An 18,670-nucleotide genomic window follows, 5' to 3' on the forward strand; every position below is an offset into this window, starting at 1 on the left:
GCAATATGTTTACAATGCCATGCAGTGATTTCTACAGTCATTATCCTAAGCAGAAACTCTGTACCTACTCAACATATAGCTCCCCCATCCCTGCACCCCAGCCCTCAGGTAACCTCTGTTCTACATTTTGTCTGTGTGGTTGAAGCATCCTTTTCAAAAGCCCAACAATCCAACAAACAAACCCCTCAGTTTCAGCAGGGGCTGGGCAATGAGGCCAGGAAAGCCTATTCTCCGTGTGCCTCAGTCATCGTTCATTTTTATGTCTATTTTGACTGGCAGACCATAAACAATTTGTTTCTTCATGTATTTATTCATGAATGCAGCAACTCCTGAGTGCCTGCATGGGGCAGGCAAATGGCAGACAGACCTAACCTCTGTCTTCATGGACCCTGTATTCTAGTTATGCATACTTCTCCTTATTCACACTCTAGAAATCATGTAGGAAAGTGTGCAATTTTTCTTTTGAATTTTTTTTATTTTTTATTGGGATATACCCAATTAACAATATTGTGATAGTTTCAGATGAACAGCAAAGGGACTCAGCCATACATACTCATGTATCCATTCTCCCCCAAACACCCCTCCCATCCAGGCTGACACGTAACACCGAGCAGAGTTCCATGTACTATACAGGAGGTCCATTTTAAATACAGCAGTGTACACATGACCATCCCAAACTCCCTAACTACCCCTTTCCCCCAGCAACCGTAAGTTCACTTTCTGAGTTTCTGTTTTGTCTTCATTTGTGTCATTTCTTTTTAGATCCCATGTATGTGGGGTGTCATATGGTATTTCTCCTTCTCTGTCTGACTGACTTCACTCAATAGATACTTTCTAGGTCCATCCATGTTTCTCCAAATGGCATTTCATTCTTTTTAATGGCGGAGAAGTACTCTATTATATATGTATACCCGTGTACTACATCTTCTTCATCCATCCACTGTCGATGGCCCTAACGTTGCTTCCATGTCTTGGCTATTGTAAACAGTGCTGCAATGAACATATGGGTGCGTGTATCCTTTTGGATCATGTTTTTTTCTGGATATATGCCCAGGAGTGGGATTGAAGGGTCATATGGTAGCTCTACCTTCAGTTTTTAGGGAACCTCCATGCTGCTCTCCATAGTGGCTGTGCTAATTTGGAAAGTGTGCAATTTGGATAGGATATCAGTGGCATCTCATATGCCTTGTATCATAATGCATTTCCAGCACCACGGAACTGCTCAGAGGTGTCACAGCAGAACATTATCTCCCTTTCACTATTTCTGGTGACTGCTTTACTAAGGAATGGATAACAGCACAGCTCAGCTATATTAACTGATTGATAAATGTTATACCCTTATTTGGGCCTTCTGCATCTCTATTAAACATACACACACACACACACACACACATATATATAAAATACATTGAGCAGAGTAACTCTATATATACACAGAGTCCCTTCGCTGCTCTATATATATACATATAGCATTTTATCAGATCTTAAATGATAAGGAGATGCAGAAAGCCCAAATAACGTTATTTTATATATATATGTATGTATGTATATATAACATCACTGACTCAATGGACATGAGTTTGAGCAAACTCTGGGAGATAGTAAAGGACAGGGAAGCCTGGCATGCTGTAATTCATGGGGTCGCAAAGAGTTGGACATGCCTTAGTAACAGAACAACAACAAAAATGATATACCATAGAAACTGGGCACACGAAAAATATTTCAGGCTTCCAATTTTAGTATCAAATTTAGAATTTCATTTAAATGAAATATCCAGAATAGGCAAATCCGGAGAGACAGAAGTAGATTGGTGGCTGCCAAGCGCTGGGGGGAGATGTAAAGGGGTGATGATTACTAATGCGTATGCTGCTGCTTTGGGGGAAGATGTTAGCTAGTAGTGATGACTGTGCGACCAGGTGAATGTACTAAAAACCACTGACGTGCATCAAAATTGTGACTCCTATGGTATGTGAATTCTATCAATAAAAACGTCAGGTTAGCTGTTCAGTCAAGCCAGACACAAGGGTAGTGAGAGGCCAAATTTTAAAAGTCTAGACATAGCTACCAGAGGAGAGGACTCTCTTTTATAGGCTGTAAGAACCAGGTCAGGAGGTCCATTCTGAGGTGGCTGAGGACAAGCAGTATGTACTGAGGTGATCTGAGGATTTAGGCTGGGAAGTAACTGGACAGGTATGTGGATGAGGAAGTCATCTGGTCAGACTCACTTGCTGTACTCTTAAGCTGTTCATGCAGTGCCTTTATACATCCTTAAGTCCCGCCCAAACTCCCACCACTGCTGAAAGCAACAGGATCCCAGGTCTATCTAGAAATCACTGGGTTGGTTATACCTGTAAAGGAACTCTTCCAACTTACACAGACATGGCACCACCACACGAACCCGGAAGATGCGATTCACCTCCCCTGCAGTATGTGCTGGCCTTAGGCACGGAAACTAGGCTTTCTTCATGAAAAGGAATCACAAACATTTTAAAGGTAAATTTTGTTTCATATGAAAGTATCTGATGAAAGGTCTGCTATTATGTATAGTACTGAGGAAACTTCTTATTCACTCACCTACTCCTTTTCTCATTCATTTATCTGTCTACTGTGGTCATACTCAAATCCCAGGCACTGATGACAATCTAGCAGAGCAATCAGTATAAACACATTAAATGTCACCGACAAATGAAATGTCTGTTGCTGAAGGACCACAAAAAGGTGTTAAAATTTCACTCTCCCAATCAATTTTAGAACATATAAAGGTATCTGCAATGTAAACATTTAAAAACCAAAAATACAAAGTTAGTTACTTGACACAGGAAGTAGACAAGCACTAGCCCAATGTATTTAACAAAAAAGTAACAGACTGCTCGGAAACTCAAAGATGTATACAATTATGATTTTTATTTGATAAAATACATAGCCAAAAGATTAGAGAAGGCAAACCACACACCCATTTAGAACTGTCCCTTTTGTTTCTTTAAATCTAAGGCCCCCTCTAGTGTTTGAAAACATCACATGCAGCACACAGGCAGCTGAAGGCACAGTCGCAATGTTTTACCCGAGACCTTCCCAAACAAAAAGAATACTTCTTTTCATGTGGCACAAAAATCAATGAGAGAAAATGTTTAGCCATAATTAATATTTCACATTCTTTCTATAATTCTCATATTCATTATTCTCTCATTCAGTAATTTCTGTATTTACTGCTGGGTTGTTTCTGGATTAACACTTGGTAATAAGGGAAAAAAAGAAAATATAAAGCATGGAGGGACTTTAATTTCCCAAACAAGAAATACACCTCCTTGAAAACAACAGAAAATAGCCTATTCTGCTTTTGTGGACGTTATCAGTAAATAGTATATACTTCCTAAAGTATATACTTAAATTTATTATATTTGGGAATAAGAAATTTTAAACTACATCTATTGTAAAGCTGACCTAATCTGTGAATTTGCTACTTAAACCTTTTCAGTACCTGGTAAAAGGAAGTGGAAAGTGTTGCTCTGAGGGCAAATGTTTGCTCTGAACAATTTTACATAAAGGAGTCCTTAAAAATTTATATTGACATGGCACTACATCGATACAATGACTTAGTCTCATGTACTTTTGTAAAAGATTGATTAAAACTAGGGAAAATCAAAAATAGGTTTCCACTCTACTTTCTTAGCTGAAGCGTTTGTGTGTCTGCTTTCTTGTTTTATTACAGAGGGTTTATGTTAACAACTAGTATTACTATTACTGGACAATGAAATCTCTTTTCAACAAAAGAAAACAATGCAATCTTGAGCAGGAGACTGACAGAGAAGACTTATTAAGCTATTACTTCATATTCTTAAAAGTTTGAAACTTTAATAGCTGTTGAAACAAGTTTAATCTGTACTAACTTTATTTTAAATAAATGACTAATTTGTCACTCAAGAGATGACATATGACTTCTCTGCAAATGTTTCAAGTTAAAAAAAAGGTAATCTAAAATGAATTAAATAAAACTAGTTGGATTTTAAGTGGTATCAACTTTTAAGATATCTCTTCAAATGAACAGCATTTTTAAAGTGCAACATACACTCTTTTGGCTCAACATAAAAAATTATGTAACTGGAAATTAGTATAGTCATTTCTCTGAGAACAAATTTAGAGAAAAGCTGTTTTGAAAGTTAGCCATGAAATGATAAACACTGACGTCTTTAAAAAAATGAGTATATAAAATACAATTACACATAAACCAGGGTGGGAGAGGTAGCACACAGCAAATAAAACCAAATAAATACTATACAATAACGTACAAAATTCTGCTTATAAAAAATTGAAAATTGCATTTTAAAACAGCCATTTCCCTTCTTTTGAGGGCTTTACAATTAAAATTTAGACCCGGCGTCTCAGGCAAAGTTTTTCAAACTGTTACTAGTTACTGGCATTGTTTTTTGCCAAAACCTCTCTGATCTGTCGGTCGAGTTCACTTATTATTCGGTCCTCGTGATTATACACACCCGTCCTCATCAAAGTATCCCTTTCTTCTATTAGGCGAGTCAAATAATCATCCAAACCTTCTTCCAATGCACTGCCATGGGGCCCATCCATTTTTCCACTCGCAATCTCTCTGGAATCTGGGTACTGTTTTTGTTCTTGTTGCCTTAACCTGAGAAGTCAAGAACACAGGCCACTCGAGCAGGCAACACACGCTGTTCTGGTTTTCAGTTAATACCGCCACTTAACAACAGCGTGACTCAATGGTAAATACATTTTCAGTAATATTTTCAGGAAGCAAACAAAAACCTACTTGGCTAGCCAGAGTTAGCACACTTATAAAAGACAGTTTAAAAAACCAATACTTGCATAAAAGACATGAAAATTGTAGAAATTTTGGGAATATGCAGGAAAAAAATCATCTTAATCAGAGATAAGCAATCTAAGTAATTTTCTATATCTCTTCTCAATTAAAAAATGCATGCATTTTAAACAGTTTTCTAAAAAGCAATTGACTATATGTAATTCTGTACAATTATCAATATATTTTCACTATTATTAATATAAAGAATATTTTCCTGTATTATTGATATTTAGGTTGTTATTAAGCCCTTGTTATTGTTTCTTGAACATAATTTTCTTCTAACTTTATCCCACAAGCATTTACTCATACCAAAAGGTGCTAGGTTTGGGGGATACTGTGTCAAATCAAGAAGCAAAGTTTCTGTTATTATGGAGCTTATATGAATATTATTTGTAGAAAGTGATATTCTATAGATGTGAATGCTTGAATCTAGGGTGTGCACCTTTTAAGAGTTTGTATGGATAGCTTCAAGTTATGTTTATGATGATCTTATCTAAAAGATGAAGAAAGGGGAGCAGGTGCCAGCCTGGGATCTGGGTATTTCCAATGGAATATTATCAATCACATTACCTTGAAAATGGGGAGTATACCTGGCATTACTTAGTATACTAAGTTAGTTTGGACATGGAGTAGGTTTTAATTTGATTTGGAATCTACAACTAAGATACAACTTTATACTTCTCTAAGTAACTAGCTACAAAGATATTTTTAATTTGCAACTACTCCTGACTTTTGTCTTTATAAAAAAGATAAAAAACAGTTGGATCTAAGTCCCTGCTTCTAGATAGCCTTCACAGTAAGCAAGCCAGTGAGAACCAGCTCTGAAATTACGATGGTGTGGGGGAGAGGGAGAGCCAGGGAGTGCTGCCGGACCCCAGAAAGGGTGCAGGGTCAGGGGCAGCGCAGTTTTGTTTGTTCATATGACTCTGAAACCTGAACTGACTCCTAAGATCCCTCACAAAAGAATGAGAAACTGAGGTGTACAGTCCAAACAGGACACCACATACCTCCATCTGTTCTAAGAAAGAAAATAAAAAATAGGGCCCTGTGCTTTGGGACTCAGGAGGAAATCAAGTGATTAATGGGACACTGGTAAAATGGAGCAATACATGGGGATGATTAATAATAAGACTTAATTTCGTATGACCTACACATATGACAGGCACATGGCTATCTTCATCTGAACCACCAAAACAGTGCTGGGCAAAGAGTAGCGGCTTAATATGCATTTGCTAAACTACTATATACAATAGCAAAACTTTGGAAGCAAGCGGCATTTTAAAATTAATTCGTAACATCTTCCAGATCTGTGACACAGTTGACACCAAGTAAGTATTTGCTGAATTAAGAGACTAACAGAGTGAACTGAGCCCTGTAGCATGTACTAAAGACCTTGACCTTTTTCTGACTGATATTTATACATTAATATTCTAAATGCATTTGTGTAATTCAGCTCCAAATCCACCGGATACAGTGACTGAGTTTCCCCAGTTTGTGTAGGGATATATCACGGGGTAGTCTGTCAAATGCATGTCCTATATCCTGAACTGTGTCTTCCCCACATTCATATGTTGAATGAATATGATGCAACCCCCGGTGCGATGGTGTCTGGTGATGGAGCCTTTGAAAGAGAATTAGGCTTAGATGAGCGCGTGAGCCAGGGGCTGTCATGATGCAATTTGTGCACTTCCTACAGGAGACGTGGGAGAGCTTGTGAGGACAAGTGGTCAGGCAGCTGTCTAAAAGCCAGGAAGAGAGTCCTCACCAGAAACTGTGTTGGTGCTTTAATCTGGAATTTTTAGCCTCCTAAATTTCTGTTGTTTAAGCCAACCTATGAAATTTTGTTATGCCAGCCAAGCTAAGACAGTATGCTTCGCTGCAACAAATTACCAGTCTCCTGATAAACATTAAAAGTCTTCCCCTACATTCTCCTCCAAAAAGACACTAGTTTGTTTTAATATTGCTTCCTAACGATTACTTTTCTAACACGAAATACTTAAAATAGTAACTAAGAGCACCAGGACACTACAGAGAAGCCCAGTGTTGCAGAGCAGTTACAAACACAACCTGCGGCATCAGATCTAAACTCCAGCCCCCTGACCTACTAGCTGTGTGACCTTGGAAGGGGTACTTAAACCTCTTTAAAACTCAGTTTCCTCATCTCCAAATGGGATTAATTATTTTCCTCAAAAAGTTGCTTTGCAGAGTTAAAAAAAAAACAAACAGTGGAGACAGGCATATGAGATATTTAAAATAGCTGCTGATACACAGTAAGGGCAATAATTAAGAGCTAATCTATTATTTATATAAATAATATAACAATGTTTGAAATTTGTTATACTTTATATAATTAAATTCATCATTAATTATCTTGAAATAGTTGCAATAAATCTGAAATAGTCACACAGGAATAAAATTTAAAGTACTAATGCTATGGAAACAAAAAAGCTAAACAGAGCTACATTCGTGGCCAAAAAAAATGTGCGAGTAATGGTCTTTGGCAAAGACTTTCTATTATATAACTTAGCTACATTTTAGAAATGATGTCCCTTATTAGACGTGATGTTGTACTCTCCCTGGACCAATGAATAAATAAAAAGTTGTACTATTTGAACTTGAGTTTTTGTATGGAAAAGAAAGTAATTTTTTAGTCATTATACCTGTTCAGTTCATTTCTTATATCCAACAATTCTTGTCTCTCGGTTTTTACTGTATCTTTTTCCTCAGCGGCCAGGTAACGTAGTCTCATCTGTTCCAATTCTTCCTGCTGTTTTTTAAGACGAGCCATTTGACTTTCTTGCTCTCGCTTGAAAGAAACAAGCCAGATCTCTCATGTTAGGAATACATATACTTTTATGACTTTGATTTGTGATTATAACCCTCCTTGACTGTACTCATGATATAGCCATACACTGCAGATTCTGCAGACACATATTATCTAGAAATGTCCATGTTCTCTTTACAAACTTTTCCATGACAAACCCTTCCTGTTATAAGCCATAACCACTCATGTTCCAATCAGTGATTGAGGTTAGCTAAATATAAGATAACAGAAGTTAAGGGCAAGAGAGAGTCTGCTATCAATACAGTAAGTTGCCACAAGAGCAATGGTAAGAGTGGCATCTAAGAAATGGTTAATTATCAAAATTATATAAGAAATTACAATTATAAAGGAATGATAAAGTATACAAATTATATAAAATACAAATTATACAGAGTTACCAAGAAAAATTCAATAACTGCCCCTGAACTAGTAATTAATTCCACTTCTATCTCAAGAAATAATATGCCTTTCCACTCTTCAGACTCACAAAAAATCTATGCACATAAAATTTCTTTTATATAAATGTGTAACATTCCACAGAATGGATATTCCATGATTTAGTAACAGACATTTTGGAATGCTACAGTAAGACATCCTGCCGTCTAACACAGTGATCTCATGAACCTTTCTAGACTGTTACTATGAACGGGTACTGCCTTTCTGCATTTTTGAAAAGAACATTTGATTTCTTCATTTTTTAAGGTGACAGTCAACGTCCCCTTTGTTTAATAAATTTAGTTGTGCTACTTACAAGCTTTATGTGTATGTTCACAAGATTGACTGACCAATTAATATTATTATAACATCCTTGTCAGATTTTAGAATGAAGATAATGGTGGTCTCACTGTTTTTAAGTGAGAATTATTCTCTCTTCCTAGTTTCTGAAACAGTTTGTGCAATGTAATAGGAACAGCACTGAATCTGTAGCTTGCTTTGGGTAGTATAGTCATTTTCACAGTATGTTTCTTCCAATCCAAGAACATGGTACATCTTTCCATCTGTTTGTGTCATCTTTGATTTCTTTCATTCTTTTACACTGATGAAAAGTACTCATAATTTTCAGAGTATAGGTCTTTTGCCTCCTTGCTGCTGCTGCTGCTAAGTCACTTCAGTCGTGTCCGACTCTGTGCGACCCCAGAGACGACAGCCCACCAGGCTCCCCCCGTCCCTGGGATTCTCCAGGCAAGAACACTGGAGTGGGTTGCCATTTCCTTCTCCAATGCGTGAAAGTGAAGTCACTCAGAAGTAGGGTTATTTCTAGGCATTTTATTCTTTCTAATGCAGTGCTACACGGGACTGTTTCCTTGATTTCTTTTTCTTATCTTTTGTTGTTAGTATATAGGAATGCAACAGATTTATGTGTATTAATTTTGTAGCCTGCAACTTTACCAAATTCACTGATGAGTTCTAGTTGTTTGACTTTGACTATTTTAATTTAAAAAAGAACCTCAGTGGAGAGATGGCTATTTATAAACGAGGAAGTGGATCCTTTCCAGACAGAGAAACCGACTGTGTGTACACTTTGATCTCAGACTTCAGCCTCCAGAAATGTGAGAAACAAACTTCTGTCATTTATAAGCCATCCAGTCTGTGCTGTTTTGTTACAGCAGCCCACACAGACTAGCGGTTACACAAAAGGTAACCAGTTCCATATACCGATCCTGTGTGTCACATGTTCTATGCTGCATTTTCTATCCTTTTTTCTCTTCCAGTTTGGATATTTTTATTGGTTTATCTTCAGCTCACATATCCTTGGTTCTGCTATTAATTCATCTACTGAACTTACAATTCCGTTGTAAAACTTTTCAGTTCCAGGATGTCTACATGATTGAAAAGGTTCCACTTCTCCAATACATTTCTCTATCATATCGCTTATTTTCTAGTAGTTATTTCTAACTTTCTGTCTGGTGATTCCAAAATCTGTAGATTTCTACTGAGCAAAAAACAAAAGACATTCTACATGCAAGTGGAGTAAACAAAAGATGCTCAAAGTCAATAATCAGGGAAATAAATAAGTAAACCACAGAGTGAGACCACTTCACGCCCACCAAACTGGAAAAAATGTATACATCTGATAACAGCCAAGTGTTCGACATGGTGTGAAGAATAACAATTACACACCCCTCTTGGGAACTGCAGGTTTGCACAACCTCTTCAGAAAGTAATTTGGCAACATTTAGTGAAGCAGAAATGAGCAAACTCTACTACCCAGAAGTTCTACTTTTAGACAGAAACAGAAATGCTCACATGTAAAAAATTTTTCAGTGTTGTCTTACTATATGTTTAAGTTGTGTGAACCATAAAAATAAAATTAGGCTACCACATCAAAAGAGTTAAATCGCAAAAACGATTTTGAATCACGCTAGGCAGTCACAGAATGATTCAGAGTATTTCCATGTATATAAAGTTTAAAGACATGCAAAAGTAAATAGTATTATTTACCGATATTTTAGTGTCTTTATAATCTTATTAAAAAAAAAATAGCAAAGGAATAATAAATACCAAAGTCAGCAAAGCAGTTACCTGTGAAGGGGATGCAGGTGAGAAAAGGCACACAGCACTGATAATGCTGCTTCTTAAACTAGAAGGTGGGGGTTGAGGAGCCTAAGAATCTTCTTTGATTCCCTTTGTGGAACATATAACATCTTTCATTTCAAAAGTAATTATTAAGAAAATAAAGGAAAAGAAATCCAGACAAAAAACACACTGGATTGTTGTATCTGGCTGAAGAAGTGATAAGGTTACTAGTGACTTTCATCTTGTATGTTATGCTGCAAAAAATTTGGACTTTTTTTCTTTTACAGTGAGCAGATATAATTGCAAACAGTGGGGGAAAGGTCAATGATTTAATTTTAGGTTACTTTGTAAAACTGTAACATTATGAAGCTTGACACACTTTAATTCTAAACCATAAGGAAAGCCTTTACAGGCCCTGAATTTTTAATCCAGTGTGCAGCATCAGCAATAACCCCACATGCACAAAAGCTAGGGGTCCGAGGACAGCTCCTCTGCCGCCAGGTGCTCTGGGTTAAAGGCTCCTCAATCAAGTGAGTATAAGCTTTATTTTGCCTTGGCTGCCTATAAATCCAGAGAGGAGATGTAAACACACATACACTAGACTAAACAGCGGCTAAAACGCGGCCACTACTTACTCTCCCACTCACACATACCATGTAAGTCTGTGGGAAAAAACTTACAACTAAACTAAGGAACTCAAGTCAAGTTTTCTGAAAATAACCCAGAGCTGACAAGTCAGTAGGAGGGCCTGGATGGTTTCAAGACACAGTTTTTAACCAAGACTTGGACCTCCAACTGTTTTCTTAAACAAAGATTTACATCCCATCCTTGGCTAAATTACTTATAAATTAATCAAATTAATTACTCTGAGTGGATAAGCAGGAGGCTGGACAAGATAGTGCTGATGTCAGCCAATGAAGTCTGTGTTGTTTTAACTAAATATATCAGCTCAGTTTTAAACAGATCTACTGTGCACAAATATGGTAAGGGGCCCACGTCCTACCCAAATCTTAGTTCTGTTTCCTGTCCTGCGAACAAACATACCTAGTTTAAATGTATCAGACATGATGAAAATGTTAAATTGCCCAGAACAACAAATTCATATCTCTTAACGATGATTCATTTCTTTTTAAAAAGTAGTGGCTATTATTCTTCCTCCATAACTATATTCTAATGTGTCAAGAAATGTTTTTAAGTAAATATGGTACTTAGGACACAGTAAAGTAATAATCTTAACTTAGAATTGGGGGAAAAAAAAAAACCTAAATTACCCCTTAAGTGTCTGACAACTAGAACTCTTCAAAATCAGTGTTATACATCATACCACAGATAGCAAATCCAGAATGTGCGGGTATCATTTCCTTGTCTTCTAAGTTAGGACCCATTTCATGTTACACTTATTTATATTTTACAGCTGTTGCCTACCCAGTTACCCAAGAACAAAAAAGTTTACAACATGAAAAAACACAGGCTTTTATACTTATGAATCAGAAGAAAAGATTTTTTTCCTAAATAACTGGAAGATTATGATTTTTTAAATTCACCAATTGACTATACGAGGTCACCTTTGAGTAATGGAAATCTCTGTTTAAACATTCTTTTGGCAATAGGCACTGAGCATTAGGTCTTATTTCCAAGCTTTACCAGCTGGGTTTTGTCATTAACATTTATTAACAATCTAAGATACAGCTTTCGCCGTCTAATCCGCACTACACAAATGTTTTGTACTGCCCTCCAGAGGATTTTGCTGTGACAAATTACTGGCAGAGATTATAGCCCCGTGGCTATTCACCAGAGGCAATGTAAAATTAACATGGTACTAATCCAATTTAAACAAGAAGTTGCACAAACAATCCTCTGAACAAAAGCAGATAGAGGATTCCAATTTTACATTCAAACACAATGTGTTTTTAATAAAAAGTTTTAGGAAAAACACTAAAGTAATTTTCACACATATAAATTGTGCCTATTTGATGAAGTAATCAATTTTAATCTTCCAAAAATGGTTAGTGGCAGAGCACAATTCACTATGGCAATCCCGAGGTCTATTACATTTGTAAAGTGCTGCATCTCTACAATGTGGCCTGTAGAACATCAGCACTTCCCAGTGACCCTGAAATTAGTTTACAGTGTTGTTTCTAAAGCACAAAGTCTGCGGGATAAGGAATAGAAGTGGTCTGCAATGAAGCTTCATGAAGCAGACGTCTGGAGTTGAATCAGTAATTTAACACAGTTTTCTCCTTAATTCACTTATAGAAACTTAAAAAACGCATCTGAACTTTTGTGATGTCTTCTGTTATGAGGTACAAATAGCTAAAACTACGATGCTAAGGGTTTTTAAGCAACAGGGTAGAAAAAGCATAGGAAAAAAGGGTAAACAGAAAACAAGAAATTAAAGGACAAACCCAGAAGATAGCAAAAGTATATGAGAATGTATATGCTAGAAGGAGGGGGTGCTTGGGTGGGAGCATTCTTAATTGAACCTTTTTTTAAGAGTCAGTTTCAGTTCATGTTTATATTCAAAACATTATTTTTTACATTTAAAAAACTACCTCAAACAATGTGAAAACAATATCATCCATCAATATACACATATGAATATAACTTAAAAATCAATTTACTTATTGTTCTTGCACGGGTATTTCTTAGTAAGAAACGTGACAATTATAATTATGCTCTGATAATTAATTCCTAATTTCTCCAGAAGAAACAGCCTAATCAACAGCTAACAGGTTTCCGTCTCTTCATTACTGATTTTGGTAATGCCTTGTAAGTATTTACCACTGCATTAGTCTCTTATCCTTCATAGTTGCATAAACTTCAGGGGTAGGCATTGTCTTCCACTTCTTTCCTACCTGCTCTTTATCTGCTATTTTTTATTCTTACCAATTTCTAACTATTTTTAAAATGATGAGCTCTAGTAGTTTTCTGGTAGCACCCTTAGGATTTTCTGTGTGTCATATCATGTCAACTGCACAGTGACAGTCTCACTTCTTTTCCAATTTGGATTTCTTTTTCTAATACTGATATTAGAAACATTGGTTTTGAACCATTTCTCCTTTAGCTTTGAATGACAAAATGAGAACCCCACGGTCCTCTTGTCTAATACTTATTTTCTGTTAGTTTCGCTAACTTCATTTGCATTTCTTACAACCCTGCCATATTCTTGTTAAGTACCAGCCCTCCCAGCTGAACTTTCCTGTGGAAGAGAACTGCTATCCCTTCCAGAACTGAGCATCCTCCACTGTTCAAGGCACACAGTAGGCTCCTGATAAGTACGTGCTCATGAAAGAATGAACACATAAAGCAACTCTAGATGTTTCTCCAGACTTCAGGCACTCTCACCTCTTTGCACCTGCTGCCTGACGCTACTGCATATCTGCACAATTAGCCCTTATGTAGGTTTTTCTCCCTTCTGTCAGTTTCTACAGAATATCTACCTTACAACTGCCATCCAAAGTACTATTCTTACTCAAACTATATCAAACCCCACTTCCCTACAGCTATTATATATAGCAACATCTTATTTTCTAGACTTAAAAATTTTCAAATTTTTGTTGCTGCCATTATCTTTCAGCTAGTCAGTCACAAATCTTTCTAATATTTGAATATTTGTTCTGTTCATCAATATACGAAGCTCCATCTCACTAGGTCCCCACCCACTGAAACCAAGAACACTACATTACTGTGTAGTGACACAGCAGCATTATGGCTCATGTTCTTTTAACAAGTTACAATTTATTGAGCATATACAAAGTATCAAATGCTAATAATGCTTTACAGACCACTCAGTAATTCTCAGACAACCTTGAGGAACGATTTTTCAGTGTACAAATAAGGAGACTAATCAGAGAAATCAAATTCCCCAAGTCATAGAGTTACTAACAGCCAAGATTCAATTTGGCTCTCTTGACACCAAGGCCATGTTCTAAACTACTATGTACGCTGCCTCTGATAGAAGTTGTGTTCTGTTATTTTTAATAGCCACTCTCATCACATTATTTCCTTACTCCCAGTTCCATGGGGATTCTTCCCTGTGGAACTAAAGGGAACTTCAATGTCTTGGCACCATGCCTTTATAATAGCTTCTTCTCTTTCAAAGTCACTTTAATTTCTCATTTCCAGAGCTGGTCTATCTAACAGTCAACGATGGCATTTTCCTTGCTTATCATAGGCCAAATCATTACTTCTTCTGCTTCAGTACTCAGGCAGAGATCCCTAATGTCTTCCACGGCTCACTCTGAAATACTTTCATTATGTGGGTTCTATGGAATTAAGCCATAACACTCAATGGAAAGGGGAAAGAGCGTGAGTGTATGCTCAGTTATATGATTCTATCCTCACTCTTACCACTTAGTATCTGTGTGATCACTTAACTTCTCAGATGCAACTTAACTTCTCTGTTTCTTTCATCTATAAAATGGAAATAGTACCTGCTATACAGGGGGGGTCTTCTTGTTTAGTCACTAAGTTGTGTCGGACTCTTGTGCCCCTGTGGACTGCAGACTGCCAGGCTCCTCTTATTTGAGGGATTTCCCACTGGAGTGGGTTGCCATTTCCTTCTCCCGGTGATCTTCCTGACCCAGGGATTGAACCCACATCTCCTGCATTGGCAGGCAGGATTCTTTACCACTGAGCCACTAAGGAAGGCCATATAGGATCTTGTTTCGGATGAAATGAAAAGATATGAAGGGCTTAGCACAGTACCTGAGACTTATCAGCTTTCCTTCCTCCTTCTTAAACATAAGCATTCTAAGTTCTATCTACCACATCTTCAGTTATCATCTCGGCAAAGGATTCCTTCATCTGTCCTTAATCTCAAACATCCTCCAGGTATCAGTCCATATTTCTGATTACTGAATTTCTTTCCGTAAAAATTAAAATGTTCAAATTTGCATGTCCTATCTTCTTCCCATGCCTCAATCAGCTTCTTGTCTTAATAACCATAATTCCACTATTGAAAAACTTTCTGGACACTAAGGCTTGAACACTTGACATCATCTTTGACTTTCCACTCTGCATCCGATTAGGTACAGTGTCCTGTACAGAATCTACCAAAATCACATCTTTTAAAATAACCTCTTTGTCACGTTCTCACTGCTACCACTTAAGTTCTAGTCCTTATTTCCTGAAATGACCTTTAAAATGGGACCTCCTCTGTTCTCCATGAAGTCTATGCTTTCTGACTTTTTGCCTCTTTACTATAATCATTCTATTCATTGTATTTACGACACTTCTCCCCCCGCCCAACAACTTCTCTAAACCACAAGCAATTCTCCAGAGGTCCATCTCAAATACCTTATCTTCTATGACGCCTTTTCTAAGTTCTATTAAATAAACGCACTTCCCCTCTTGAGCACTCTGTGCGGTTCTTTCCAGAGCTCTTACTATTAGGCAGTAAATGTCATGGTTTTCTTCCCTATTACTAAATGGCAAGCTCCCTGAGAGACAAAGACCTATGTTTAACTTGTATCTATAAATCTAGGGCAGTGCCTTGAACACAGGAGGCCCTGATACTATATATGATTATCCTTAGTCTTGTGAGCATTTATAAAACATATTCACTGTGTGTAATATTATTTTATGCTTACAATCTCAATTCATCTACAAGCTATGTTAAGGCAAACTGTGCTGTTCTCAGGCAGTCTAGTAAATACTCTTCTATGACACTGGTATGCATTTAGAACAATACCATAAAGATCTTTAATAACATTTGATGGTTTGAGAGACACGTTAAAGAAAACAAAAAAACAAATCTAAGAGACCCTATGTACCAAATTTCATTCAGAATTTAAATGGACACATTTAACAGAAGCAAAGCTTAGAATAAACTAACTACTAATATAAAAATGAAAATCTTGTTCATATTTTATTTGATCTTAATAATTTGAAGAAATTAAACCCAAAGTTAAAATTAATTTTTCATAAAGCTAACAGCATTTGTCACCCAGTACCAGGAAGGGGAAAAAAAGTAACAAAGAATTCAGGAAAGTACTATCACTTTTAAATTCTTACAAAATTAGGCAGAACTACCCTGTGATTCCTTTTCTTGATGAAGAAATTACTATGTCTTCCTAGGAGGTAACATTTAAAAATATGTTCTTAAAGTTCTCCCTCCAAAAGGCACTCCCAATAGAAAGAAATTAATACTAGGGAAAAAAGGATGGTAGTTTCATAAGTAGAAGAAATTATTCCCAGTTTTCTGTGGGCTAGAGGATAGTTGCAATTAAGGAGAAAAAAAAAAAAAAAAAGACCTAGAAGTTTCAGTTTTTAATTAAGGAAAGGAAGATCTTATATATAATACATTAAAAAAAAAAAAAAAAGGCCCTAATCTCAAATATAGAACTGGAGACTCAAATATGAACCTAACAGATATTGCCACATATGCAAACTTGTAAAGAATCAAGGGAAAGTGACATAAAAAGAATAATTCATCATCAGCTATAAACTACATACCTGTTTAAGTCTGGCAAGTTCTTTCAAAGCTCGTCCCCACTGCTGCTTGTAATGCAGTTTAGACTTGGTTGCAGATTCCAACTTTCTTTCAAGTTCAACCTAACAGTGATTAAAATCATATCAAGTGAAACACTATACCACTGTGTACAATCACTGAAAGATAATATATACAAGAAGTCTGGCCTAAGAAAAGAGTTTATATAGCGTAACATACGACATCATCTAAAACTGTTATATAATTTACTATAAATATTATGGCACGTGAACATTTTCTTGTTTAAAATATAGTCGTATTTTTACTGCCTAACAGCCTATACTAAAAGGAACCGAATCAGTCTTAACCTCCAGACAGTTACTATAAATGTATTTAAAACATATAACAAAGATCATAGAGTAAAAAAACACATTTTTTTTTTTTGGTTGTTTTTTACAAAAAGCAGTTGTTAGCATTCCAATTTAGCTGACACTCTCGACCTTGAAACCAGATTACTCCTTTTGGAGACCTATCATTATGTGGAATTTTGTCTTACAGTGAAGAGAGCTTGTAGAGATACTTTTATAACTCATTTTGGCAAAAATCACAGAATTCTGAGAACAGTGAACTGTTTTATCAGAAAGCAGTTTAGTAAGAGTACAAAGTCAAAAATATTTTAAGAATGTTAAACCCAAGTAAGAAAAACAATGCTCCTAAAAACACTCATCTAACTTTTATTTTCTATTTTTCCTCAAACACATGAAGAGAAACACGAAAGAGATTCAATTTTTAAAATACAGTTATTTATACTTGCAGCAGGCAATCTGTTGTGCATGAACTGAAGCCAACTTGGCTAGGTCTTGGAATGTACTCTCTCAAAGTTTCAAACCAAGTACCAAACAAATTCATGCAGCCAACAGACAGTTTTACTATTGAAGTGATAAGGTGATAATATGGCTGAATTACAGTAACATACTGTTCATCTAAACTGGTGCAGTTTTTGAATATCAATTCTAGTGTTTCCCATACACACAACTCCTAATGTTTTGCAGAAAAATAAAATCGAAGACACTATCCAAATATTCAAACTTCAGAAAACTCAGGGGGAAATAAAATGAAAGGAAAAGTAGATTGCCAAAACCCCTTCACAAAAGACCAGAACGTTCTCTGCAGTAATATATAACTACACGGAGTCAAGGTTTTTGCTGCTTTACAAATCCCTAGAGCTTGGATTTAAATGTGTTGACATTTCACAACTAGACTCATATGTCTTAAGCTGAATAATATTCTGAGATTATCAAATATGATCTCTTCCACTTATGCCCCGAAGATTTATTCCTATTACTTAACTGGACATAAAACAACTGTCCAGTATAATTATGTAACAATTGGTAATTTAACAACTGGACATATGTCAGAGGAAAAGCAAAAATCTGTTTATAACTGTGAGATACAAGAATAGTATTCAATTATAAAAGTGATCATGTCCCTAGGTCTTGGAGAAGGTATAGTGTCCTGGACAAGCCCCAGGATGAGGGTTAGGACAACTACAAAGATCGTTTGTACCCACTAAACTGACTCTATCAGAAAAAGCTGGGTAGGTTACATCCGTTTTGCCATGATTATCAAAATAATTCACATTTGCATTGTTATTCACACTAACTTAAAACACATAATCAAAACATATAGCTAACACTTAGACGTAAACATCATTTTCCTAATTCATCCCAAACTATCTAATCAGTGATTTCTAACTTTTTTAAATGATACAAATGCCTCTGTGATTCTAATGTAATACACACACCCAATTCCCAGAAAAATGTACACAACCAAAGTTTTGACACAATTTCAGGACATTCAAAGACCTTGAGCCCTTTTTGTGGGTAAACGAAGATCATGGCATCCGGTCCCATCACTTCATGGGAAATAGATGGGGAAACAGTGGAAACAGTGTCAGACTTTATTTTTCTGGGCTCCAAAATCACTACAGATGGTGACAGCAGCCATGAAATTAAAAGATGCTTACTCCTTGGAAGGAAAGTTATGACCAACCTAGATAGCATATTCA

At 36.4% G+C, this 18,670-nt stretch overlaps 1 protein-coding gene across 3 annotated transcripts in view; it reads right to left on the reverse strand.

Moving 5' to 3' along the window:
• Positions 1 to 2,885: 2,885 nt before the first annotated feature.
• CEP120 (centrosomal protein 120kDa) overlaps positions 2,886 to 18,670 on the reverse strand; it is an 83,466-nt gene continuing 67,681 nt past the window's right edge. For all 3 annotated transcript variants that reach the window (XM_010846296.1, XM_010846297.1, XM_010846298.1), the window contains 3 exons: positions 16,629 to 16,727; positions 7,492 to 7,637; positions 2,886 to 4,639 (listed from right to left, as the gene is read on the reverse strand). In XM_010846296.1, coding sequence (XP_010844598.1) covers positions 4,405 to 4,639; positions 7,492 to 7,637; positions 16,629 to 16,727 — 480 coding nt within the window. In that variant the 3' untranslated portion in view covers positions 2,886 to 4,404. The remainder of the gene's footprint in view (positions 4,640 to 7,491; positions 7,638 to 16,628; positions 16,728 to 18,670) is intronic.

Source organism: Bison bison, unplaced genomic scaffold (genome assembly GCF_000754665.1).
Source record: "Bison bison bison isolate TAMUID 2011002044 unplaced genomic scaffold, Bison_UMD1.0 scf7180017864235, whole genome shotgun sequence".
Lineage (NCBI taxonomy): Eukaryota > Metazoa > Chordata > Mammalia > Artiodactyla > Bovidae > Bison > Bison bison.